The sequence below is a fragment of the Sapajus apella genome, unplaced genomic scaffold (genome assembly GCF_009761245.1).
Source record: "Sapajus apella isolate SASKATOON/1434 unplaced genomic scaffold, GSC_monkey_1.0 scaffold79, whole genome shotgun sequence".
Classification (NCBI taxonomy): domain Eukaryota; kingdom Metazoa; phylum Chordata; class Mammalia; order Primates; family Cebidae; genus Sapajus; species Sapajus apella.
In genome coordinates, this window is record NW_022437019.1 from 450,218 (window position 1) to 476,584 (window position 26,367).

The following is a 26,367-nucleotide window of genomic DNA, read 5'->3' on the forward strand; positions in this document are numbered from 1 at the left end:
TATGGGTGTCTGTATATTGGTTGATTGATTAATTTATGTAAGTATTTTTTAGTTAGCATCAATTGTGGGCCAGGGACTATTCTTAGCACTGGGAGGTATAGCAGAAAATAAAATAGACAAAATACCTGTCTTCTTAGAATTTATATTCTAGTGGAGCTTGTAGTCTAATGTTATATTTAATATTTTCTTAATACTAAAAATAACCAGGAAAATTACAAAGTCTATTAGGAGATAAGCGCTTTGAGAAGACACACAGTAGCAGAGGGAATGGGAAGTAAGGGATGGGCTCTCTCAGTTTGCTACAGTTTGGCAGGAATGGCTACAGAAGAGGCGCCTTGCTGAGCACCACCAGGTTACAGGGCTCAGTCAGGGCTAATGGAGAGAGGCTACAGATTGATGGAAAGGTTCTAATTCCTTAACCCCTAAATAGGGCTAATAACAATATGTACCTCACAGGCACCTATGAGAATTAATTGAGATACGGCTACAAAACTTTTAACACAATACCTGTGGCACTTGTTAAAACTTAATGTGACATGAAGTAAGGGCACAGACACTTCCTTTCTGGGGTACTACTGGCTGGGGTGTGCCGGGTGGGCTTCTTTTTATTTTTCTTAAGGAAAAAAAGATAAAGGGTCCAAGCCAGGTGCCTGACAGGGGAGGTTAAAGTCACACCCTATCTCTTTTATTAACCTTGAACAATGTACTAATCAACTCTGCATCTCAGTTCCCTCATCCATAAAATGGGAAGAATCATAGTATCTACCTCACAGGGTTGTTGAGGGGTTGAAATGAGATCATGCATATGAATAGTTGAGCCCACACTCAAAACAATGTTTTTTGCTATCACCATCATTGTTATACTTTTCCAAGGTCTAGGTCATGCCTATAAAAAGGATACTGAAGGGCTGCTGAGCTGCTGGGTTCCCTGAAAAGAGGGGGGCATTAAGGGCAGAAGTGAAAAGGTCTCAATGCTACCTATCGTCTGACACAGTAGCTTGAAAATGCAAGTCCTTCTTCTGCTCATGGCTCTGTGTTACTTAGTGGGAAAGTCAAGGTTTTTACAGTGGTCTACAAGGTCCTACGTGATCTGGTATCAGATGACTGCTACTCGGCCTCATTTGTTCTGATCTGGACACAAGCATATTCTGGCCCCAGGGCCTTTGCACTTGCTATCCCCTCTGCTGGAATGTCTCTCTCTTCAATGTCAGCATGGACCCCTTCCTCACTTCCTCCAGGCCTTTCCTCAACAGCCATTAGAGAGGGAAGCTTTCTCTGATTGCCCTATTTAAAACAGTGATCCGTCATCCATCACTTTCTGCTTTAATTTTTTCCATCACAGTTATCACCATCTGTCATATTATACATTTACTTTTAGTCTGTCTTTCCCACTAGAATGGAAGCTACATTGCAGAATCTCTAGGTCTTAAAACAGTGCCTAACATGTTAGGTACACATTAAGTGTTTTCTGAATGGATAATTAACATATCCTTAATATATCCACATTTATAAGGTTTCCTCATAACAACACTGACCCTTCCTCTGTATCTTGGGGACTGCAAGATCTTTAGCTGTCTGAGGACGTGGAGACTCTAAGCTGTGCTGAGAAGCATAACACGTGCTATCTGCACAAGGGAGTTCAAACATTTGGATTCTAGCCAAATGATTTCTCCCCCCTGAGTCTCAGTTTATCCAACTATAAAATGGGTTCATATTGGGATACTGCACAGGTACCCCCAAGGGGGTACCGTGATACGTATGAGGGGGTAATGGAGTAGATTGTGTTCCAGGCCCTCTGCGACACCCCACCTGCCCAACAGAAGCTTCCCATTCATCATTTTATTACTGGAGGCTCTGGAAAGTTTCATTTGCAGGGAACAAAAAGGTTATCTGGTGCTTAAAAAAAAAAATCTGAAAGCCACTATTCTGAATGCTGCCTGCATGGGAATTCTGGGACTCACACAGCAGCTTCAAACAAAAACATGTTCCCTTTTTAAAGTCAAAAGGGGCCTTCTGAGACTGGCTGTGCCCTGCCCATCAGAGGAGGGGTGGCCCTGCCATGAATGCCCCCGACTCACCTGCGACATGTGCACCACCTCAAACCAGCGTAAGATCCCCGGCAGCTTGTACGCAGTCACGAAGGAGGTTCTCTCAATCCACATCGACTGTCCGTGGGCAGGGAGTGGCAAGGGCAGGAAAGCGACAAACACATTTATGAAACCTGGGTATCAGAGAAGCTTGGCAGAAACCCAGCCAGGTCCCCAGGCCTCCCATCTACCTGAAAGCAGAATAAATATTGCAAGGCCCAGAAACATGCTTTCACCTTACCCTTAAGAATTCTTTCCCAACGTAAAATTTAAGCTCTCCCTGGGCTTAGGCCAAGTAAATTTTAACAGGGTTTATTAGCAGACAGAATTTTTAGGTAATACTGAATGTGTCTGTTTGTTTTCTGGGGGAAGGGTTCCCAGTGTTTATTAGATTCTCAAAGAGGCAGTGGCTCCAAAAATATTAAGAATTACAGTCCCAGGCAAAGAGGTAAGAGAAATTTGGAGACACCTCCTTATTCCAGTCTCGTTTATATTCTAGCTGGACACACGCGGAGGAGACTAGCACTCACGGGGCAGTGATAACTAAATTGCTGTGGCTTCTTACTGGTGTTTGCTGGAAGGTTTGACTTTATCAACACCCCTTCTTAGCCTGAGGGTTTCTACCTGCCGGAAATGCCTGAATGCCCTGTGGTTGAAAAGAGTGCCTCTGACATGAGACCCGGGCTCTGTATTAAAGGGAAAAAAGCTCAATAATTAAGGAGACAAGTCCTAATGGAAGAGACCGGGGAATGGATGACATCATATCCATGGCGGTTAGCTTTATTTTCTCTGGCTTTGGATCAAGTTCCTTCCCATTCTGAGGCCAGCTGATGCATGCTCTGGTTCCTCCAGGTGGCCCTAGGGAATGATCAAGGGTAGGGAAGATACTCACGGCAAACTCATTCTCGGGGTCTACGGTCCCCCTGCGCACGGGTCGGGAGTAGTGGAATCTTTGCACGTAGTTGGATTTGTAGAAGCTGAAAGACAGGAAGAGGCTGAGGCTCCTGGTAGCCATGTCTGTCTGCTGACACCTGATCTGACCCTGCACTGTCCAAGGGGGCTCATTACAGTAAACTTCAGGCCTGGCAGAGTCCCTTGTGGTGGCATTTAAAATCAAGGTCTGTGTTCCGGGCTCCATAAGAGTGATTCTTGCACAGGCTTTCCTGGCAAGGCAATTTAGAAGGTAGACGGGCCTCATGCCCCTGTGAGAACATAGTACCCCTAGAGTATCCAGGCAATTGAATTCCAACATTGATGGAGCTAAGGTCTGAGCCTAATTTCCCAGTGGTGTCCTTAAAGGATTTCTTTAGGTGTCTCCGGCAGCCCTCCAAAATCAGTCTTCTTGAATCCTTGGTGAGATTCTAACATCAGGGCCAGCAGGACACTGTGCTAGCTGCATGGTTATTGTCCCCTGCGCATGGGTGCCTGACCAAGAAGGTGAGAAGGAGGGGGGAGGCTGAGACCCAAACTTGGCTCCACCTACTCTGCTGTGGCACTTTGTGAGGCTGCCGGGAGGGACTGCCTCTCTCTGAAGGGTCCTTCATCTTGCAAAGCACATCCTGTTTCTGACTGTCCCACCCAGAGGGGAGGATGTACTCTAAGACACTCAAGTGCCCCATTAGAACCTGGGCATGGAGTCGGGGGAATGAGCTGAATAGCTGGGAGGCATACAGCCTTGTGTCCCACAGGTGCCCCACCTCGTGGCCTCATCAGTGACCTTACAATCTGATCTAGAGAAGGTGGACATCAGCCTTCACGTCACTTCCTCTAGTGTTCCTTTATCAGAGCCTAAGCACACCATTGTCAATGTACAGCCTTCACAAATGCTGAGAAGATGTCCCTCTGGGAGCATGTGTGGAGCATGGCCAAGGCCCCCTGTCTCTATCCTGCCTGTCACTTGCCCAGCCACACTCTGGCTATGGACTCCCTGGGGCCACTCTGAGATCAACCTGAGCAACCAACAGGTTGACCACATCCAGTTGGGCAAATGCTCTATGCTTGCTAAGGATTTGCTGAGCCATAACCCTAGCCCTCCCATCCTTTCTGGCTTCAGCCTTGGCAGGGGCAGAGCCCAGCTACTTAGAGGGTGATTCTTTGCCTGAAGAGGAAAAGGGGGAACAAACTGGCTAAGACAGAGAAGGAACTAGAAGGACACTGGATCTGTTCTGCCACCAGCTCAGTTTGGTGGCCCCAGTGGGTTATCTTCCCCAGTCTTCTTCCCAGTGGACTACGAGTCTTACTTTATAATCTGGTCAGGCACTGGCTTATTCTTGAACCTGGGGTGTTCATCCAAGACAGGCTGGACAGTGAAGCACTGGATGTCTGGAATCCCTGTAGTTAAGGACTTATGTCTGTCAGCTGTAGGGATGGTTCTAAGTATAGCAGGTCCTAACAGACCTTCCAGGCCAGACTTTATGGGCCCACATTTTTACTGAGTGATCAACCTCGGGTTGCTGGCTGCCCAGGAGGCACTGATGACTAGTTAGTCACTAAGGTCCTTATCAGTGCTACCTGTCACCTTGCAACCTCATCCTAGGGCTCAGACCCTGCAAACAGAGTTGGCTAGTGGTGTTTAATCAGCATCACTGCTATATTATCATTAACAATAATGCATCGAATGAATGAATAGCTCTCAAATCAATTGCAGAGTACATCTCCCCATGATCTCATTTGATCTCCTCAATTCCACTGAGTTGCATTATTAACCTAAATTGTCCCCTTCAAGGTCAGAGAAGCCAGGCCACTTGTTGAAGGTCACACAGCTTGTCAGAACAGATCCAGGTTTGTATTGAACTTAACTCTAGCTCAGAATTCTTTTATTCTAGACTCGCTATTCAGAGGCGGCCCTCTGACCAGTAGTGTCGCATGACCTGTGAGTTTGTTAGAATTGAAGACTGTTTGGCCTATCTGAGGACGGACGGAGCCAGAATCTGCAACAGATCCTGGGGTGATAAATATGCATGCTAAAGTGTGAGAAGCACTGCTACAGAATATGCAAATCAAAGTCATTTTGCACTCTAACTCCCAAAATTTGAAAGCAACTGCCTGAGGCAGGATTGTAAGAAGCTGTGTTCAGATTCAGTGGAAAAGAGTCTCATGATGGATTAATAATGCCTGCAACAAGCAGAGATATTGGAGAGGCACTATGAGGGTCAGACTCTTGTCATGCCTTTTCTAGATCTGTCTTTAGTCCTTGTAAGCTGACAATATGGCAAACTGAATGAACAAAGTCAGTGGTCTCTGTTCCTATCCCTGACCCCCTCTTCTCTTTCCCTACCTTCCATTTCTTCTTTATCAACATCTCTTATTTGGGTATTCAAGGTCTTTCCTCCCTCTATTCTACCCAAGGACCACCGTGACTCCAAAAAATCTTCGCCTAGGCCTGACATGTCTGCCAACTAAGGAATCAATAACTCCTCTGGGTGGCATTCAAAGCTAGGCCAATGTGGCCTTCAACCATTTTTTCATCATCATCTGGATACCCAATGGATCCTATTCTCTTTGCTTGGAAGCTTTTCCCTCATCAGTATCCCTCTCTTGTGAACTCTTTGGACAGATGTCAAATACCACAGTCCGTGAAAACAAAATTCGCCCCCCAGTTAGGAGATGTTTTCCTTCCTTTGGTTTTCCACAGCCTTTGTCTGTGCTTCTCTACGGACGCACTCTCCAGCTCCTGTCGACTTCCTCCTTCCCCCGGCCCACCTCACACCCTCCATCCCCTGCCCAGATTGTGAACTTCTTCATGGCAGAGGCTATGGTTCTTTCATACATAAGATATGAACAAAACCTCGTTCCAAATTAAATTGAATTGCCTCTCTCTGATGAACTTACTCTATGCTAATATGTTAGGGGTTTCATTGATTTACTTCTGAACCCTATTTCTGCCTTAAATAGAAGATTTCTCTTCATAAGAGAGGACAATGTTTAACATGAATGAATAAATCTCAATGGAAGTATTTCTACGATCCTCAGGAAAAGCATTTTCTTTCTCAGCCATGTGGCCAACAGCTTGCTCTGGGAAGAAAATTACTCTGGATTAAGTCTAGGGCAGGAGTTGGCAAACCACGGCCCTACGGTTAAATCTGGCTCACTGCCTGTTTTTGTAAGGCCCAGAGGCTAAGAAGTTTTCTATGGAGAGAAAAAGAATTTTTTGTGAGATGTGAAAATGATAGAAAGTTCAAATTTTAGTGTCTATAAAGTTTTATTGGAACACAGCAATGCCCATGTATTTTTGGGTTATCAGTGGCTGCTCTCCTGCTACAACAGCAGAGTTGAGTAGTTGTGATAGAGACTACATAGGCCACAAAGACTGAAATATTGCCTATCTGATCCCTTTCAGAAAAGTTTGCAGACCCCTGTTTTAGAGAAGGTTCTAGGTCATGTTTACTGATCTTAGCCACTGGACTTGGTCCAAGAGGAGAATCCAAACCTGTCCTGGGGAAGCCCGTGACATGAATCCCCTGAAGTTGTGCTGGGAGGATGCCTGGTGAGGTTGTTATGCCACATGCTGAATGTATGCATGGAACTGGGGCCCCAGAGTTCCGGGCAACTGCTCACTTCCTGTAAAGATACTTTGGCTTTTAATTGTCATTCCCTACTTGAATACCTAAGTGAGGAAACATGAGATCTGTCACCCTCTCAGACTGCAGACTGCTTATCAGCTTTTTAACCAGTGAAGGCAAGAGAAGAGAACATTAAGAACTCAATATTTTGTCAAAAAGCAGGCCCGAGTTCAAATCCCAGCTCCATCACTTCCTAGTTGTGACCTTGTGCAAGCTGCTTAAATTCTGTGAGCCCCAATTTTCCTATTAGCAAAATGCAGAAAGCAGTAATACCTAACTTGTAGAAGTATTGGAGGGTGAAACAACAATGCATGTAAATTGCCTAGTACATCGTAAACAGTTCATAAAAAGAATGCTGTTCATCAATCTTTTTAAAAGCATGGTGTACTAGAACAGAGGTTTTGAGACAGACAGATCATGGGGATGAAGTACCCACTAACTAGCTTTGTAACCTTAGCCAAACCACTTTATATCTCTGCCCCACATATTTCTTCTCCATGAAATAGGTAAAATGAACACTTCCCTTATAGGATTTTAAGAGGTTCAAAGAAATAATGGATATGAAGCCCTCAGTTCCATGAAAAGGACGTTTAGCAAATATTAGCCCTCCCTCTTTTCTTTTGCACCTGCCTCCTGGCAGTAAACTAGGGAGATATTATGTCCCAGGAGCATGTACTCTCTTCCCAGCCTCATGTTAAATGGCCACAGAGCTGTTCAATCCCAGGATGTCCACTTAGAAAGACCTTAGAACTAATCCTGTGTCTCGCCTATAACCAAATTCATATTTGTAACCAGCCCAGCCCACCACCAGTTGTATTTCCTCCTGCAAATAACCATGGTAGAGCAGGCACCAAGGGCAGGCAAGCATAACAAAAAGGTTACAGATGACTATTTACCACCGGAGAGAAGGATATTTCGATTCAAGAATAGCAGACCACTCATGCAACCTGTCAACCCCATTTTAAAGGCTGTAACTTAATTTGCACTAACGGGTGCCATGACGGGAACTAGGCTGAGTTAATGTGCTTCCGGGCTCAACAGTTGTCCCTAGCCCTGTGTTTTTTTGCTCCCTGCCATATGAATCCTGTCCATTGCCCAGCAACGGCTGTTGGCCCACTGAACACCATGCTTGGCTGCACTGGTGCCCACTTACACTACGCTGCAGCATCATCCGATGTGACTTCTGTGTACTGCGTACTCCAGATGAGCTGGCTTATTCTCTGCCTCCTTCCTCCCTCTCTCAGTTTATCTCTTTTCTTCTTTCCTCTTTCTGTGTTGTTGTCTTTTTATTTCTATTAATCAACAAATATTTACCAGGAGTCACTTTGTACCAGGCATTCCAGCAAGTGTCTTCCCTCATGGAGCTGACATTCCAGCTCACGTCCACGTACATTTAAAAAGCAGCAGGGATAATGGCAAGTTGAGACAGGTTTTCCAAAGAAAACAGAGCTTTTTTTCTTTGGATACCAGGGTCATGAAGAGCTCAGAAAAGGCTACACTAGCCAATAGAAAGGTCCAGACAGGCCTCTTCCAGAAGGTGACGCCATGCTAGGATCTGATGGGTAAGAGAGAGCTAGTCATGTAAGGAGCTAAGGAAGGGCATCCCAAGCAGAGGGAATAGAGACTATGGATGCTCAGAGGTGAAAACAAGCTGGGCATAGTGCAAGAACAGAAACAAGACCACCACGGTCAGAGGGACGTGAGGAAGGGATGGGGGCGATGACGTTGGACAGGCAGGCAGAGGTCATATCATGGATGGCCTCGCAGGCCTTGCTTAGCAGTTTTGATGTTATTGTAATGGCAGTGTGGCATCATTTCTGTTCATGGAGCCTGCTCTGCTCTTTCCTGTCGAAGGCCTCTGCACACAAGCATCCTTCCTTCCGTCTGGGATATTCTCCCCACCTGCTGCTAAGCTTTCGTTATTTGTCACCTCAAACATCACCTTCCTCAAGGAAACCTTCTTTCCTTTCCCAGCCACAGTACTCAGCATGGTTTCCTCTAGGCACAGATTATATTTTTGTAAATAAATATGTAATAGAGCAATTAGTCTCTTAATGTCTCTTTTACTAGCTAAACTATAAGCTCCCTGAACGTAGGACCACTTTGCAAACAAAAATCTCCAGTCCCTTCTACCTTGCTTAGCATAGAGTCAGGGCTTAAGAGTATGCAATACAAGAATGAATGGGTGAGTGACTTAATCAACGCATGCAACATTTACAATGTAAAGAGATAGGTTTTTTGGATCTCATCTCAATTATTTACTGGGAGTCACTCTGTACCAGGCACCACGGGAGACAGGGACTTACTACAAGGAGTAAGGCAGAGCAGCGTCTTTCCTCACAGGGCTGACATTTTAGTCACATTCATGCACTTTAAAAAAGCACCAAAGACAATGGCAAATTGAGACGAATCTTCCAAAGCAAACAGAGCTTGAGATACCAGGGTCATGAAGAGCCCAGAAAAGGATCCAAAGAACATGGATCCAAAGAATGTGTTGCATGTTCCTGCAATATGACACCACTGCAATGATTCTGGCAGCAGCTCTGAGCTCTACGGTGGGTCTTTGTGGGCTGCAGCCCTGGCAGGGCTGCTCATGTGTGGCCCCTTGGCTAGGGCATTCTCCAAGGATACACTGGCCTGGAGCGTTCTTCACATCATCTCCAGGGGCAGAGGTGGTGTTCATCTTCTCCGCGTTGGGGAACTGGGTCATCAGCTGCATCTGGAAATCTTCTCTTCGCTCATACTCCTTCCCTCGGTAGATGAACACTTTGTTCTGCAGAGAAAGGATACTCATTAGAGATTCTGGGACCCAGGTGTGAAGGAAGAGGCCAAGCAAAGCTGAACCCAAAGCCGAGCGTGGGCTGTGGGCACCTCCAGTGCATCACCCTCCTCTTGGTTTCCCCACAAAGGAAGGAAGGGCTCAAATCACTGACCTAGCAGAGGCCATCACTGCTTTAAAGAGTCTGGGTCTAGAGGAAGGGAAGATCATGGATGCTGAGAACTTTCTTCTTTTTACCACCCTACAGACAGCTTCCAGAATAATTACTCACTCAGGTTTCACTATATCACAGCCTCTCTCTTACATACATGCCTACAACATTTCCTCCTTGCCTGTAGTGGGCCACGTGAGCTGGACCCATGGGCTGGAAGGGCTCAGCATTCATATTCATCATCACCTGGCTTCTGGCTCTGAGCCTGCGAAAACATACTCGTTACCCTTCCTGACCATGTTAGCCTCTTATAGACCGGTGGTTCTCAGCTAAGGGTGATTTTGTCCTGCAAGGGACATCAGCAGTATCTGGAAACATTTTTTGGTTGTCACAACTGGGGGTGGGGGATGCTACTAGAACCTGCAGGGTAGAGGCTAGGGATGCTGCTGACATCCTACGATGAACAGCGCAGCCCCACAAGGAAGAATCATCAGGCCCAAAATATCAATCGTGCTGAGGTTGAGAAACCCTGTTCTAGACATCTATGCCATCCATACTGCCTCAAACAGCCCCGAAGTTCTTCTGTTCAAACACACATCTGTCATTTATCTCTACATATCAGTGCTTCCAAACCTGCTGATCATCCAAGACGCCTAGGAGACTTTTACATATTCAGATTCCCAGGGCCCACTCCAGACCTGCTACAATGGAATCTATGGGAGTAGGACCCAGGAGTCTGCACTTTCAACAAGTTCCCCAGGGGACTCTGATATACAGCCATGTTTGGGAAGCCATCTCTACTTCATCCATGAAACCCGCACCCCTCTCTGCTGCTGGTGGCAATCACTCCTGTGGGCCCACTCTCACTTCCATGTTGAGTGTTGATTAGTAACTGTGAGTGACTTATCTCCTTGCCTAGACTAAATAAAGTGAGGTTGGAGACCAGATTTGTCATTTCTTTTCTATTTCCCTCACCCTGGAATTGAACCACAGACTCACAGACTGAAGGAAGCCTACTGGTGACCAAATCTGATTTGCCACAAGATGGGTAAATAAGCCACTACAGCAGCAGTTCAGAAACTGTGCTCCAGGGATGCCTGGGGTTCCCAAGACCCTCTCAGGAACCACAAGATCACACTGTTTTCACAATAACATGAAAGCTGTTATTTATCCTTTTTATTCTCATTCTCCCATGAGTGTATGATGGAGCCTTCCGAGGCTGCATGATGTGTGATCACAACAGATTGCAGAAGCAGAAGTGAGAATCTATATGTCTTAAGTCAGACATTAAAGAGATTTGCAGAAATATGAAGCAATTGCATGATTTTCACAGATTTTTTTTATTGGAAAATAGAGCTATTTTTCCTAAAAATTGCAGTTTATGTTAACATGCAATGGATTTATTATGGCTATTTTTATTTTTAAAATGTTATTTATTTTTTGAGACAGGGTCTCTCTTTGTCACCCAGGCTGGATGGTGTGCAGTGGCTCCATCATGACTCACTGTAGCCTCAATCTCCTGGGTTCAAGTGATCCTCCTGTCTCAGGCCCCCAAATAACTGGGATTACAGGTGCACATTACCACGCCCAGCTAATTTTTGTATTGTTTTGTAGAGAAAAGGCTTCACTATGTTGCCCAGGCTGGTCTCAAACTCCTGAGCTCAAGTCTCCACCTCAGCCTCCCAAAATACTGGGATTACAGGCATCAACCACTATTATTCCTGGCCCATTACTGTTATTTTCAAATAAATGAACACTTTTAAAAACATTTTCTTAGTTTTAATTTCTCACATGGTAGATGTAGATAGAGATTGTCTATATACACACCTGTTCTATGGAGTCTTGCTCTGTCACCCTGGCTGGAGTTCAGTAGCACAATCTCAGCTCACCGCAACCTCCGCCTCCTGAGCAGCTGGAATTACAGCCATGTGCCACCACGCCCAGCTATTTTTCTATTTTTAATAAAGATGGGGTTTCACAATGTTGGTCAGGCTGGTCTCAAACTCCTGACCTCATGATCTGCGTGCCTTGGCCTCCCAAAGTGCTGGGATTACAGGCTTGAGCCACCACGCCTGGCCGGGGTCCTTAATAATTTTTAAGGGAGAAAGAATGTTCTGAAATCAAAAGGTCAGAGAACAACTGCTCTACAGTAACTCCTGGCAGCAAACCTCTTGTCAGAAAACATCTTCCAGCCTCTCTTTGAACAGCTCATTCCTGCGATGGGGAACTCACTACCTCACGAGACAGCTATAGTTGCCGTGTAGTTACAGAAACATAGCGGATGAGAAATGCTGGTGATCATGTGTTAGGGATTGACTGGGGAGTCTCCTGGGGGTGGGGGCAGCGCTCAAACAGAGAAGAGCACTGCTCTGAGCACAAGCAAATCCTCAAAGCACAGAGGGATCACTGAGATGCCAAGGCCCTGGGGCCCTCGCCTGTTGTCCAAGTCATCCCCAAACTCACCCGCAGGAAGGAGGGAAATCCCTGGCCATAGTACCCAACAGCAAAGTAGTCTGGTTTAGGCCTGAGGATTTTCATGATGCTCTCATAGAATTTTGCCTGCTGGATCTAAAAGAAGAAAACAAGGCTTGCTGCAATACAGATGTGTATCAAAGGCACATTCAACTCAAAGAGGCCATAGTGAAGACATTATCATTACACCAGAACCAATGAGCTGTTTGCACATATTTGCATATCTGTGCTATGTCTAAAATCACAATAGTAATAGCTATATTTACAGTATACCAGGGACTGTGTTAATCACTCTACCTGCACTAGTGTGCTTACTTGAATCATCCTTGTAACAATCCCATGAGTATCTCCATTTTGCAGATAAAGAAATGGTATCTCCTAAAGCAGCCAGTAAGCATGGAGCTGAACACAGTCAGCTGCATCCAGGGTTCCCATTGTTGCATCTCTGCTCCCACCTCCATGCACACTTGGGCATGGATTTCTGAGGCTATAGGAACAAATAAAAGCCCCCAGATATAAATGTTTTTCTGTGTATGTATACCTAAGACATTTCATCTATTCTAAGAGGTGTGTGTTTTTCATATTTTAACATCTCTGGAAATAGTCTGAATCTTACTTTACACCTAATGTCATCTTAAAACTGCAGCTGGTCCTAAAGGAATCATGACATGGCACAATAAAAAGAATGGTGCATGTCATGATCGATTTGCATCTTCAATTTGATACAACCTGGAAGATGTATGTTGATCTAGACAAGTGCCTGTGTGATGTGGACTCTGTGCAGGTGTGTGCACATACATTAGTGTGTGCCTGAATGTATCCTGGGTGTGTGTGTGTGTGTGTCTGTCTGTCTGTCTACCTTGGGCATAGGGTTGGCAAACACCTATGTAGAAGTACATGGGGGACAGATATCAGGTGTCACTTGGTGCAAACACATGTGTGTTTGTTTGTGTAATATCTTACAAACAGTGAAAACAGTTAACAGCTCAGTTGTTTGTAACAAGATCACCATACCTTCCCCCCAGCAAAAGCTATCGATCCTCTCTTAACATTCTGGCTCTGTAAGTCACTGGCCTGGCCTCTCTAAATGGGCTAAGAGGGGTCCCTGGGGTCCTGCTGCTCAGGCAGCCAGAAAATATGTGGGAAGTGTGGGCAGGAGGGAAGCAGCCAAAAAGTTCTGCATTTCCCTGCAGAGTCCAACTCCCCGCCAAACCTAGGCTTCTGCAGTACGGGCAGGATGGGCTGGGCTGGCTTCCCTCACTCTCCACACTTCCCCCACCAAATCCTGAGCATCGAGATGCTAATGGGAGTAGCCAGATGGGGAGCATTTTAATGTGATTTATCTGTTAATCAGAAAGCACAAATTTGTGTTTTTATTTAATTGGTTTAGTGATTTGTGGAACTTTTACTGCAAATGTAGCGTTTATTGGGGCTGCAGCAGCAGTGGCAGTCACAGCCTCATGCAGGTACTGAATGCTCCCTCCGAGAAGCTGTCCCCAAAGCATTTCCCCAAAACATCTCTCCTTGGGAATATTCCCAACGGGAAGGGAGATGCTCAGTACAGCCTCGTTCAGGTCCTACTTCCATTCATTTTCTATTTCCCTAATACTACCTGGCCCTCATCCCCCTCTCCCCAGGATCTGGGGTCAGCTGAGGCCCTAAGCACCCACCCTGCAGGCCCTTCAGCCTTCCCCAGAGGATACCTTACCAGGTTCTGGCTGAGCAGCTCATAGTCAAAGATCTCCATCTCATACTGTTCCGCCAGCTCCTTGCACAGACTGATGGCCTCTTCCCACATCTACAGGAAGGTCAGAGGGACAAAGGTTAGGCAGCACCTCCAGGTTTGCAGGGCCTTTGCCGAGGAAGGGACCCAGGCTTAGCTGTGCTTCCTGGGACTCAGTGGAAACCTCGTTCTGACCGGGACCCATCCCCCATACAGAGGGGGGCCAGGGGGCTTCCCAGAGAGGACAACCTTCCTCTGGCCTCTCACACGAGTTTCTTGATAAATAATTGAGTAGGCACAGATGAGGCTAAACCGTTAATTTACGTGCTCTCTGATTCTTGACAACCACTCTGAGAGGTGACTGACAGCATCTTCACTGTCCAGGTGAGAGACACAGGCTCAGAGAGGCTCAGCAGCCCGCCCCAGGTCAGATGCCTCACTGGAAGCAGAATCAGGACACAAGCCCCCTTGTGTGTCTCCAGGGCCTTACTCTGCAGTCCCTGCCTCCCACATGTTCGTGTTTAATGAATGAAACCTTTGATTTTCTCAGCCTCCTCAGGGCGGTGTTGCCCCCTTTTCCAAGGAGAAATGGTTCACGGAGAAGTGAACAAGGCGGCCCAAGGTCAGAGTTTCTTGGGGCAAAGTTGGGGCCAGGCCCCAGTTTTCCTGATATTCAGTCCTGGGGTTCTTCTACTCTGCCAATCCCGTCTCTTTTAAATGGGCTTATTTGATGTATGGGAGTAAGGAGTCAGGTAGCATGGAGGTGGAAATGGGGTGGTGCTAGAATATTCAGAGGACAAGACTTTTTTTTTTTTTTAATAGTAGGTCTTCTCCATCTTAAGAGAAAAGATTGTAAACAAGCAAACCCTAGATATAGCGGACACTTCTCTGCTCTGTTTTAGACAACAGTCAATAGATCACCTCACTCTTTGAGACCGAAGGAGGTCAGGAACCTTTGCAGAGTCAGGGGGGTGCAGGGCGGACTGGAGGCTGGCAATCTCAAGGGATACCCATTACATTTCACCTTCAGTTTAAAATGGAAAATGCACCTAAATGGAGATGCTGGGGGAGGTAGGAGGAGGAGAGAGGGGAGGTTGCCAAAATGCAGTCAGTGCGAGCTGTGTAGCAAAAGTGCTCTCTCTGCATCCAAGCATAAAAATAAATAAAACCAAGTGCCAAGTGGAGAAGCCATGGCTGTAAACCCACGGACAGCTTAGCAAGCAGCATAAAAATGCTTTATGTGCTAGGAGGAGGAACCAAGTGTACAGGCCAGGCTGGGGTTTTCTCTTCATCCTGAGCCAGAAGGTTGGGGTAATCCCCCTGGGCTGGGCCAGGGGAGCGTTGGGCTCAAGTATAGGTCTTTGTCTACTTCTCACTGTAATATGAACAGGGAAAAGAAGTGCTCTCCCCATGAATTATGAGATCACTAAGAGATCAGGGAAGAGGTGCGGCAGGAAGTCAGGTACCTGGGATTTCCTCCCAGTTCCTCCTATGTGGCCACTGGGATCTCTGACAGTCACTGATTCCTCTGAGTCTTACACATTCATTATTGGGCACATGGTGGGTTCTGGGCATGATGTGGTGTACAGTAATGAAACAGATACAAAGATGGAAAAAACACAGACTCTACTCTGATGGAATATAAGTGGACAAAGCATATATAACAATGGGTGAAATCGTTTTGTTTTGAGGAATTTAGAGGAGTCCATCAAGTGATCGCAAGATAAACTTACGGAACAGAAAGCTAGTGTGTGTGCCTGGAGCAATGAGTCTCCCTGAGGAGGTGTGGGGAAGGAAAGCTGAGGGCATGCTGAGGAGTTTGGGCTTCCTTCTAGAAGCTTCCATTGCAGTGGCTTTCAGGGTAAGCTGTATCCATCTGCTCCCTCCTCTCTCCTCCCAAAGTACTTTGGCACCACCCTGTCCCCTTGCCCTTTTCCCATTATTGCATAATGCCAAAGGTCAATGCAAAAATATTACTATTGACATGTCTGTTTTGCCCACTAGACAGTAAGTTCTTGGGAGGTTGGGGATCATGCCTTTTTCCTCTCTGCTCATCACAGAGTGGGCTGAGCTGCATATCTTGCTGAGGACAAAGCTCAACATGTACTTTTGGGCTCTTACACTGCAACCTACCTAATCAGCTGATAACAAATAGTAAGCTCTGACCTGACACCCAGCAGGGCAGGAGGTTCAAGGGATGGCAGCGTCTCTGCCCTCAAGACGCTTATAATTGTAAATTATGAAAACAGTGCTCTCCAACTGCTTGAGCCTTGGGAATTTATAAGCCCTTCCACAGACATTATCTCATTTTATCTTTCCAGAGAAGGTGGAGGGATCTGACTAAGACAGACGCAATAAGCTGCAGTGACAGGACAGAGCCAAATTAGGTGCTAACTTATGTCCTGATGAACTGTAAGAGGTCTTGGAATGAAGAGGAGAGAGAGGGCTGCGGGTAAGCCAGAGGACTCAAGAAAGGCTTGAGAGAGGAAGGGGGGAGTAGGATAATGGTGGTGATTACTGATGTTTCACCAGCTATTACTAGGCACTAGGTCCTAGGCCAGGTGCTCTACATGCATTTTCTCACTCAATTTTCATAGTACACTAGAAAGAAGGTACTATTAGTATCTCGCTGTTATGGATGGGGAATTGGAGTCTCTTAGGTCAAGGGAAGGGTGGGTGGTAGAGGAGCAAGGATTGCAGCTGGGCCATCTGGCCCCAGAGCTTGTGCATGTGACCACTGAGCAATGTTTTCTATAGGGTGCATGGCAGTTTGGGGGCTGGTACTTCCTGAAGGTCCACTAGAAGCCGGAGCTGGGCAGCAGCTGGTCTGGCCAAACTCCTGACCAAACCCAACCAAGCATCCTTGCTGTTTGAAGATCAAGGATGACACTGCATGTTATTCATCCATTCAGTTTATTCGTTTATGAGTGCCCAGTGACTGGAACAGAGCTTAGGACACAGGCCTACATATTCACTGGGAACTATGTCCTATGTTCTGTGTTCTATCCTAGTCACTGGGCATTTAGCAGTGAACAAGACAAGTGTCTGCTCTCATGGCATTTTAAATTAGGGAGCCAGAGAATAAACAAGCAAAAAGAAAATGAACAAGATGACGTCTCATGGGAACAAGTGCTCTGAAGAAGCCATAAGGGTAACTTGGGGCAGGGGTATTGCTCGTTTGTCTAGTGGTGGTCAGGGAAGGCTTCCGTAGCATGTGACATCCAAATGAAGCCCAGCCTTCCAGTGAGCAGCTATGATGGAGGAATGCTTCCAGCTGGGAAAAGCAAGTGCAAAGCCCCTGAGTTTGAAAAGAGCTTGGCATAGAGCATGTGAACAAGAGAGACCCCAGCAGGCATGGAATGATAAGAGGGCACAGCTCATGTGGGGTCTTGTGGGCCATGGAAAGGATTGTGTAATTTGTTTTAAGTAGGTTGGGGGAGCAGTTGAGAAATTACAAGCAGAAGAATGACATAATCCAACCTATGTTTTATGATCATCCTATTTGCTATATGGAGGATGATCTGTTGGGGGTAGCGGAGGAAGCAGGAAAATTATTTAGGATCCATCACAGTGCCCAGGTGAGTGATGTCAGTGCCTTACATGGAGGTGGAAGTAATGGAGATAAAGAGGAGATGGAGAGAAGTGATCAGAGTTAGGATTTGGAGGGATACCTGACAGAGCTGAAGATGGACTGGATGTAGGGTATGGGAGAGAACCATCCTTCCAGTAGCCAGGGTCCCCACAGAGAGAAGGGGCAGGGACAGATTACCTTTCCTTTGTCAAAGTAGCCTATGATGGTCTCATAGAGTGTCTCCTTGAGCTGCCGGTGTGTCTGGGGATGCTGCAGGCCTGTCTGCATGACCTGCGATGCACACTGTTCATCTGACCACTGTGAAGAAAAGACATGGGAAGTCACACAGGGCTGAGAGACCGCCAAGAGCAGGTGTCTTCCCAGGATTAAAGGCAGAAACCACCCTCCCCACACCCTGTCCTTTCCATCTCTCCTTCTGTCTCAAACTCAGCTCATTTCTGGAAACTTGGGGTACCACTGGGGAGGCTACCCTTTTGAGGCATGAATAGGATATTTGGAGGTTGCCTTCCAGGCAGCACTAATGTCCCAAGTCCCCAAACAGTCAAATGAGAGAATATGAAATATTAAAACCACAGTGATTAGGAGTGAGATGAAGCCCTGCAAACACCCTCCCCTCTGCTAGCTGCCCCCCGCCCCAGGTCCTGGGTGCCAATGGTCAGTCAGAGAGACACTGGGCTGCCATTTCCACTTGTGAAGTCTCCTGATTTTTGTTGATTTGCACTTATCTTACTCCTTATTGGCTCTGTGCATGTGGTTTGTAGGGATTTACTCTGAACCCCTAAGAGACATGCTCCCAGCTCTCCCAAAGCCAAAGGAAATCATTCTGATTTTTTTCCCAGTTACAGCTAAGTTCTCGAAAGAAGGAATGCAACTCAGTGGGCATGCCAATGATTTACTGTTAATAGCAGTTTAGATATTATATAAAACTGCAAAACATATCTCGGAGGGGGTGTTGTTGTTGCTAAATGTAAAGATCACTCAACACCACATGTGACTGGGGAAGCAGTGCAAAAAGCACCCTGCTAGTTCAAGAGTTTGGACACAGGGTAAAACAAAATTTATTTCGATTATTATTCTTTTTTTCTTTTTTCACTCTTCGACTTGCTGTGAGGCCCTGTTAGGATCCCAGCATAAATACCCCTCCCCCAAAGTGACAGTACCTTGAGAAGCCAGGTGTGGAGAAGGAGCGTGTAGGCAGCCTCTGTGTAATTGTCACAGTCCAGGTGAAGATCGCGGAGTTTGTACAGGTACCTGTTTGAGGGAAAATATGCTGAACTACCAGGTGCAGTGACAAGGAGACACCCGGCAGGGACAAGCAGGAGCCCAGAGAACAACTGGGCACCTCTATGGGTTGCAAGAAATCTTCCTCCCTGGATAACCAGCCCTTTGTGTAGGTGATAATGACAGAACCTAGTGTGTGTTGGGTACTTAGTGCATGCCAGGTACTATGCTAAGTATTTTAAATTTCTTAGATTACTTAATCTTCATGGCAAACCTGTGAGATGAGTCTCAGGAATTACTATTTTCGAACAAGAGAATGATGGCCTGGACAAGTTAGGTGCCATCCCAGCTAATGTGCAACTTGATAAAGAATAGTCTGGCCAATGCAATATGACAAACAAGAGAAATAAAGGAAGGAGAGAGAGACAATTTATCAAGATTTCTGTGCTAATAAACAGAAGCATCAGGACATGATTCCTACCCTTAATCACTGTGTCATTACAAGAGTATGAATGAGCCACAGCAGCTGTAAGGGGTAGTTCCTACCCCTCTCTGCAGAGTCTCTGGGTATAAGTAAGTGCATTTTTTAGTAATAAAAGGAAGTAGAGGCTGGAGAATAGATATTCATATAGAGACCTTGAGCTGTCAGTAGGAGGAGTTAGGTATTTGACTGTAGTCACATTTTAACTTCCTGTTTCTTTGAAGAGTGAGATTCCAGTTATGAACCATGAGATGGCAACATAACTGAGGGGTACTGAGGATGGGAACAAGGAGAAAGAAGGGATGCTTTGGAAAATTCTTGATAACTGATCCATAATAGGTATTAAGGGCAGTGAATTAACTTCTCTGTACTTTATTTGCTCATCTGTAAAATGGCAAGACTCACAGAACCTATCTATAAAGTGATTGGGCATATAAAGGGCCAAGGAGACCGTGTGTGTCTTGCAAAAGGCTCAATATGCGACAGCTCACATTACCGCTATGAAACACAAGTATGCACTGAAAGTGATTAGCCTGTCGCCAGCACTGAGCAGCAACAGCTGTTATCCATTATCACTGTGAACTAGATTTCTCTATAAAACATTCTCTCCTGCCACCGTTGGAAACAGAATCCAGAGGCAATGAACCACTCCATTGGTGACCTGCATATCATTAGGAGGATTTATTTAAACCCAACTCTATGTAATGTGGTGAGGGGATATGCTGATTTTTTCCTGTAAGAGGAAAGGCAGGGAATGCCTGCCATGGTGCCAACATTCCACCCTGACCCATTGTCTCACACCAGGGAACACAGTGTTTCTCGGGCATCTGCACTCAATGAGTGTCTCAATGCTCAGGTTTATGTTCCTGTTGGGAAAAAGGTTTATTGCACAAAGCTCACCAAAGGAGAAGCTAATGTTCAGTGTTCCTGGACACATAAAACGGGCCAGTGGGTCAAACGTAGGCTTTCTGAAATCAGGGTAGGGACTGCCAAAGATTTTGAGGCGAGGAAAGGTCACCTAGTGGTGATTTGACAGCTGGTGTGCCAGGATGCCCTGGCAACCTTTTGTTCATTCACTTATTCATTCAGCAGAGCTGTACTGGGCATCCAGTCTGTACCAGGCCTTAGAGATAAACAGTGACAAAAGCAGGCATTGTTCTCACGGTTTGGGATTTAGAGTCTAGGAGAAGAGACAGACGTGAATCAAATCATCAGATACATAACCGCAAGAACACAGTGATGATGTGTATTGTGAAGGAGTGGGCTATGGTACTAAGAGAGCAGGGTTTATCCAGGTGGCGAGAAAAGGGGCTTCTAGAAAGGTTCCTATGGCATAACAGTTGATCTGAAGGGGAAGGGGATGAGTTGGGAGAGCTTCCCAGGCAGAAACATTTTTTCATTCATTCGTTCATTCATTCAACAAATGGATGTTTTATTATCATGTATTTTTATCAATTCATCCTTCCAACAACACTATTAAGATGAGAAAACTAAGATGTAGGTTAAAAGAGCCAGAGCCAGAAATAGGTAGAAGCAGATTTCAAGCTCAGTGATTTCTGCTTTCACAGACATAGCTTTTCCACTCTCCTCCCGCCTAACGTTCTGCTAATCAGAGTTAACCATGGATTCCATGTAGATAGTTTGAAATTTAGAAACACCTCTGTGTGCATACATGGCTTTATTCTGCCTTATCTCCTCCTGCCCATCCTTTATGCCTCAGACCCCTAGATGGCTGAGTCCAAAAAACTTGGGGAGAGCAGCCCAGGGAGAGCTTCCCTGCCATTTTCAACTCCTCCTTTGGCATTCTCTCCTCCTCTTTGTTAACTCAAGGGTCTGATGATCTGCTACAGAATGCAGAAGAAGATACCCTAATAAAAAAGAAGACATCCCTCAACCAAGGATACCAAACTCAAACACCTCCAGATGCCAGGTGCTTGAGCGAGGTGGACAGGGAGAAACAGAATAGGGAATAGAGATGGTGTCGTGACTGCAGTGCTCCAGCCCTGTCTAGGCTGGCTGCCACCACCCAGTTCAGCTAGCAATCATCAGAATAGGATGAGGGCCCAGTGTTGTCACACCATCTTAGTTTTCCCAGGAGAAAAAGGAAATCTTGATTTTTATGTAAAATATCTAGATTTTTAAATTTTGGCAGCCAATTAAAAATGTTTTTAAATATTCTGCCTGCCAAACAGAACAGATTTTCAGACTATACCCTGTTTGCAGTCTGGTTTAGACAAATATGGTTTTCCTGGATTACTGCGGGCCTCAAATCTCCAAAGCTTGTGGAGGTCTGGGATTTGCCATCTGTGTTTCTAAGATGAGAAGGAGAGAAACAAGGTTGGAGGAAGGAAACCATGTGGCGGGCATACTACCTATAGTACTTCATTTCATCCTCAAAACAGAAGGTAGGGAGGAAACACTCTCCAGGTAGGGAAACCTCAACTCAGAAAGACTGAGTAATTTAAGTAATTTACCCAGGATCACAGAAAAAATGAGGCAAGGACCTAGGTTCTGTACACCCCAAAGCTTTGCACTGCTACATTAACGTATGACTAACGATGTTACAAATATCCCAAACTCAGGACAACCTATAAAATTAGTTTTTCTCCAAATGATAGCTCCTATTTCTGGAGTAATGCTAAACTAGGTACCTAAATATATCTGTAGTAATAGCAGAGTGAGTGTAGACTTGAAATCTCTGCCCTTTGACAGAATGTGACAAAAGCCCCATAAACACCTTGCTCCTCAATCTTCTGGTTGACTCTGCCTCAAAGGTTGCAGCCTCATAAGGATGTGCATAAAGGTATATGTCTAAGAATTTTGTGGTTGTGCTCTTTATTGTGGAAAAAAGTTGGAAACAACCTAAATGTTCAATAGTCTAGAACTGGCTATATAAATGATGGTATATTCTGGAAAAAACTGTTATAATTTCATTTAAAATGATGTTGATACATATCTGTTGAAATAGAATTCTTGTCGATTTAGAAAAAGCAAAGAATAAATTATGAGTAATATAAAACCATTTTTGCAAAAAATATGCATGCATAGAATTCAATGTATATGTAAATATAAAAAGATCTGGAAATATAGATGACTATGGAAATTTATTTCATTTTTTTGTGTTGCTTATCTTTAATTTATGAGTTTATTTTCGTTTTGTAATAAGTATATATTTTTATTATAAGTAAAAGTAACAATCATAAAAAATTGCAGGAAAAAATAGGAGATTCTGAGAAAAATTGGCAAAGGAGTTCTTTGCTCTAGGCTAATGTCCCCCCCCCAAAAAAAACCCTTCATGATATATTCAAATAATGTCGTTTAAATGCCTACAAAGATGCAGACATCATGCATCTTAATATTTTTTCCCCTTCAAAACTGGGCTAGCCAATGGTCTTACTACATGCTTGGACTAGGGCTTCACAGCAATTTATCCAAGGTCACCCCTGCAACAGTGCAAATGCAGCTTAACAGCTCAAGCCACAAAGTATTTACTCTTAAGGAAAATATGATCTGTGAAAATAAGATCAATAGGACAGCGTGGATGGCCAAAAAATTTCACGTGGTTTTATGGGGCTGACTGCGGGAGAATGAAAGCAGTTGAATCTGGGGAAATTGATAGGAATCAGAACACAGAGGGCCTGAATGTCAAGAAGAGAAGTTTAAATTTTATCCTGAAGGCAGCAGGGAGCTGTTGATGGATACTGAGCAGGAAAGTTACACAGCAGGTCTGGATTTTAGAAAACACAAATCTTACCTTATGTACATTTCCTCCCTGTTGTTATCTTTGTAGAAATTCTAGGTAGAGGAGGAAAAACAATGATGAGTATTGTTCTTTGTAATGTCACAGAAGTCAAGGGTTTAGTGATGAAGATGACAGGAACAGTATTGTTTACTATCTGGGTACCCTGAGATAGGAACAGGAAATTTAGTTTCCTAGATGCACCAAAGATGCATCAAACAGCCTAATTGGAAGATTTTGCTTTGAAAGTCACTTTTCTGATGCTTAGACTACAAAGAATCAGAGGACTTGATGTGCCTCAGCCATTGCATATCAGGAGGTGCAGTTCAGTTTTTTGCTGCATTCAGAGGTTGGCTACCAAGACTGGTGTAGTCTACTTTGACCAAGCCCACTTTGAAAGGCAGCCCAGCTTGATGTTTCAACACTTAGGCCTTGTGCTGGAAAGAACCTGAGTTGGAAAGTGAGCGATAGCACCTCAGTAATAGTAAGAGATCAGAGTTCCTGACAGTGCAGAACTCTCAGAAGTTACGACGGGACTCTGCAGCCAACACATTTAAACTTGGCAATACACAGGAATCTGGGTCCCTATTCCAGCTCAGGTGTCATTTAGACTAGTAGTTGCCCTGGACTTCACCACCAGAGATCCTAATCCTGTGGCATTTTTAAAACAAGTCCTTACAGATTCTGAGCCAGGTGGTCCTGGTCCAGTCCATGAGACATACCAGATGCATATCCTAGTTTAATCCAGCACACCCATGTGCACCTGAGGCTCAGAAAGACATATGCCAGAGCACACAGCCAATGGGTAGCAAATCATACTGGGCATCAGCTGTCCTGATGTCACCTCCCTCCCCACCCTCCTCCTTGACACCATATTTAAGTAGCACATCAACAATTAGTGCTGTCTACTGCTTGGAGAACTCTCTGTCTCAAGCATTCTCCCTGGTCATAGCTGGCTGTTAAAGGTCATTTTCCTCAATCAACTCTGTCTCTCCTTAGAGAGAGGCTGCTCAGCTCCTGGAAAGCCCCTCTTCATTATCTTTACGTAAATTGGGCCTGGTGGAGTTATTAGCAATGGATTCCTTTCTGCTGTCATTAGGATTTTCAAACTCTCCTTGGCATTCTGGAAAATCAATGGCAATATCTAGGCTTTTAAAATAAAGTCCACTTAGGGTAAAGGACGCCACACAACAGAGCTATGGGGACAGGGTTTGTATGTCGGGAGCCTTGGGAATGGTAGGGAGGTTGATGTGACAGATGCCACATGGCCTTTTGGTCAACTTCATTCTTTTAAACCATTTTCAGGTGGGATGACATGGTAAGTATGACGTGTTATGGCTGCTTACCTACCTGTCTCCTGATTGAATCACAGAGCATGTGAGAGAGGCTGTTTGGCAGCCAGCCCATGGGAGCTCATGGAATGAAGGGGTTAAGAGCTTGGGTCTAGGATTAGCTTCTCTGGTTAAGCTGGTTCATAGTGACAGCAATTCTATTTATTAGTGTGACTCCATTTTATAAGAAGAAGGAAACTAACATACTGAGCATTTAACCATAGGCCAGGACAACACAACCTATTGAAATTGGAACCATTATTTTCTCCATGTAATAGATAAGCTAACTAAGACTTCAGAGCATTTTCTTAGCTTGTCCATCATATTAATTATCGGACACAGGATAAAAACCTAGAGGCTGTAAGACTCCAAGGCTCACACTCTCAGCCAGTCTAAACTGCCATCTTCTTTCTATGTGATGTGTTGAGTGCTAAAGGGAATATGTATTAATCCCATGTTATAAATAAGGAAAATGAGGCATAGAAAGGTGAAGTGATGGCCTCAAGACACAGAGCTAGGAGATAGCACAGCAGTTGTTCCATTCCACATTTGTCTGCTTTCCAAAGCTCTTAAGCACTTCTTCCCTATGAAGAACAATCATAAGACCCAAAGCCAAGCCCACCCCCATCACCGGGTTCTGGCCTGACTTGGACCTGCCAGCCCCACGCACCAGCAGGTTCACAGTGCAGCTCATGCGGTTGTCTTTGCTCTCATCCGTCATCACACCCCGGTAATCCAGCAGCTTCTCCAGGAGGCCTTTGACCAGGTTCACGAAGTTCTCCACTGACTTGGCAATGGACGGGTGCTCTGCTGCACACTCCATCAGGCTGTGGCAGAGACCAGAGGGCAGTGAGCTCACGGCTGGGGAGAAAGACCATGCTGGGGCCAGTGGGTGGTGGGATGGAGCACATGCAAAATCAGTCAGTTAACCCATGTTCCCCTGACTGCTCCTTTTGTTCATTTATTCATGGATATAGCCATATAGTGCAACAAGTGTTTTTTTTTTTTCCTAACATCAGAATGGAAAAAAAATAAAATAGTTTCCAATATAGGTGATGATGGTGGGGGAGATGGTCACTTTCACCTACCCCTGCTGAGAATAAATCAACAAAACTTTTTGGGAAGCAATTTTCATAGTATCTGTCAAAATTTTAAATGCACATATCCTCTGTCCCACAACTCTACTTTGGGGAATCTGTTCTACAGAAATATTCCCAGAAGTATGCAAAGATATATTTATAATACTCACAAATTATGTCTAATAGTGAAATAGATGGAACTATCTTAAATGTTCATCAATTGGGAAATGCCTAAATAAATTACAGTATATTCACCAAACTAAATTCTATGAAGACATTAAAAATATTAGAGAGTTTAAATATGTTTTGGCATGAAAAGCTCTATAAGACATAGAGAAAAGTAAGTCTCAGAACAATATTTGTTTTTATTTAACCAACTGACATAGAGCTTAGCATGGCCCAGCTGTTCTTCTGAACCACATGCAAATGGTAACTCATTTAACCGCCTGTCACAGTTTTATGAGATGGGACTTTTGTACATAGGGAAACTAAGGCATGGAGAGATCCACTAACTTGTCCAAGGTCACATGGTTGGGAATATCAAACAGTCTGGCTCCAGCATCCATGTCTCTAACACCAAACACTGCATATGTGCACAAGTACACATGGGAATCATGTGTCTCTGCATGCTTATAAAATGCCATGTACAGCCAGCAAGGACAGACATCAAATTCATAGTGATGGTTGTTTCCAACAAGGCTTTAGGTGGAAAAAGAGGGGAAAAAAAGCCTCAATTTTTCTATTTAACTATGTGTAAATTATTTTTTTAAATTATAAAATTTATTGTATTAGTATTCTAAATTTTAAAAACAAAAATAAAAACGCAACATCATTAAGCATCTGTTAGTTGCTAGGCATTGTGTGGTGGGGAGAAAGATATCAGTATAAAAAAAGAACCACACCTACTGTCTGTCTGGCAGCCCACAGGCTAGGTGGGGAGAAACAGATGGGTCAAAATTTTGTTTGATGACTGTTTCTTAATTACTTATTCTGTGCCAGACACTGTACTAATCACTTTTCTTAAGAAATCCTCACAGTAATTCTGAAAAGTGAGAATTACTCCCCCCATTTTACAGGTGAAGAAATGAAGGCTGAGAAAGATTAAAGGACCTTCCCAATATCACTCTAAGTTTCAATGGTGACATTAAGA

General features: G+C 44.8%; 1 protein-coding gene across 2 annotated transcripts in view; it reads right to left on the reverse strand.

Annotated features, from left to right (window-relative positions):
* DOCK2 (dedicator of cytokinesis 2) overlaps positions 1–26,367 on the reverse strand; it is a 443,384-nt gene that overhangs the window by 22,867 nt on the left and 394,150 nt on the right. For both annotated transcript variants that reach the window (XM_032252751.1, XM_032252750.1), the window contains exons 35-44: positions 24,809–24,965; positions 22,823–22,863; positions 18,527–18,617; positions 17,544–17,663; positions 13,760–13,849; positions 12,043–12,147; positions 9,281–9,422; positions 4,328–4,409; positions 2,980–3,064; positions 2,079–2,165 (exon numbers count right to left, since the gene is read on the reverse strand). In XM_032252751.1, coding sequence (XP_032108642.1) covers positions 2,079–2,165; positions 2,980–3,064; positions 4,328–4,409; positions 9,281–9,422; positions 12,043–12,147; positions 13,760–13,849; positions 17,544–17,663; positions 18,527–18,617; positions 22,823–22,863; positions 24,809–24,965 — 1,000 coding nt within the window. The remainder of the gene's footprint in view (positions 1–2,078; positions 2,166–2,979; positions 3,065–4,327; positions 4,410–9,280; positions 9,423–12,042; positions 12,148–13,759; positions 13,850–17,543; positions 17,664–18,526; positions 18,618–22,822; positions 22,864–24,808; positions 24,966–26,367) is intronic.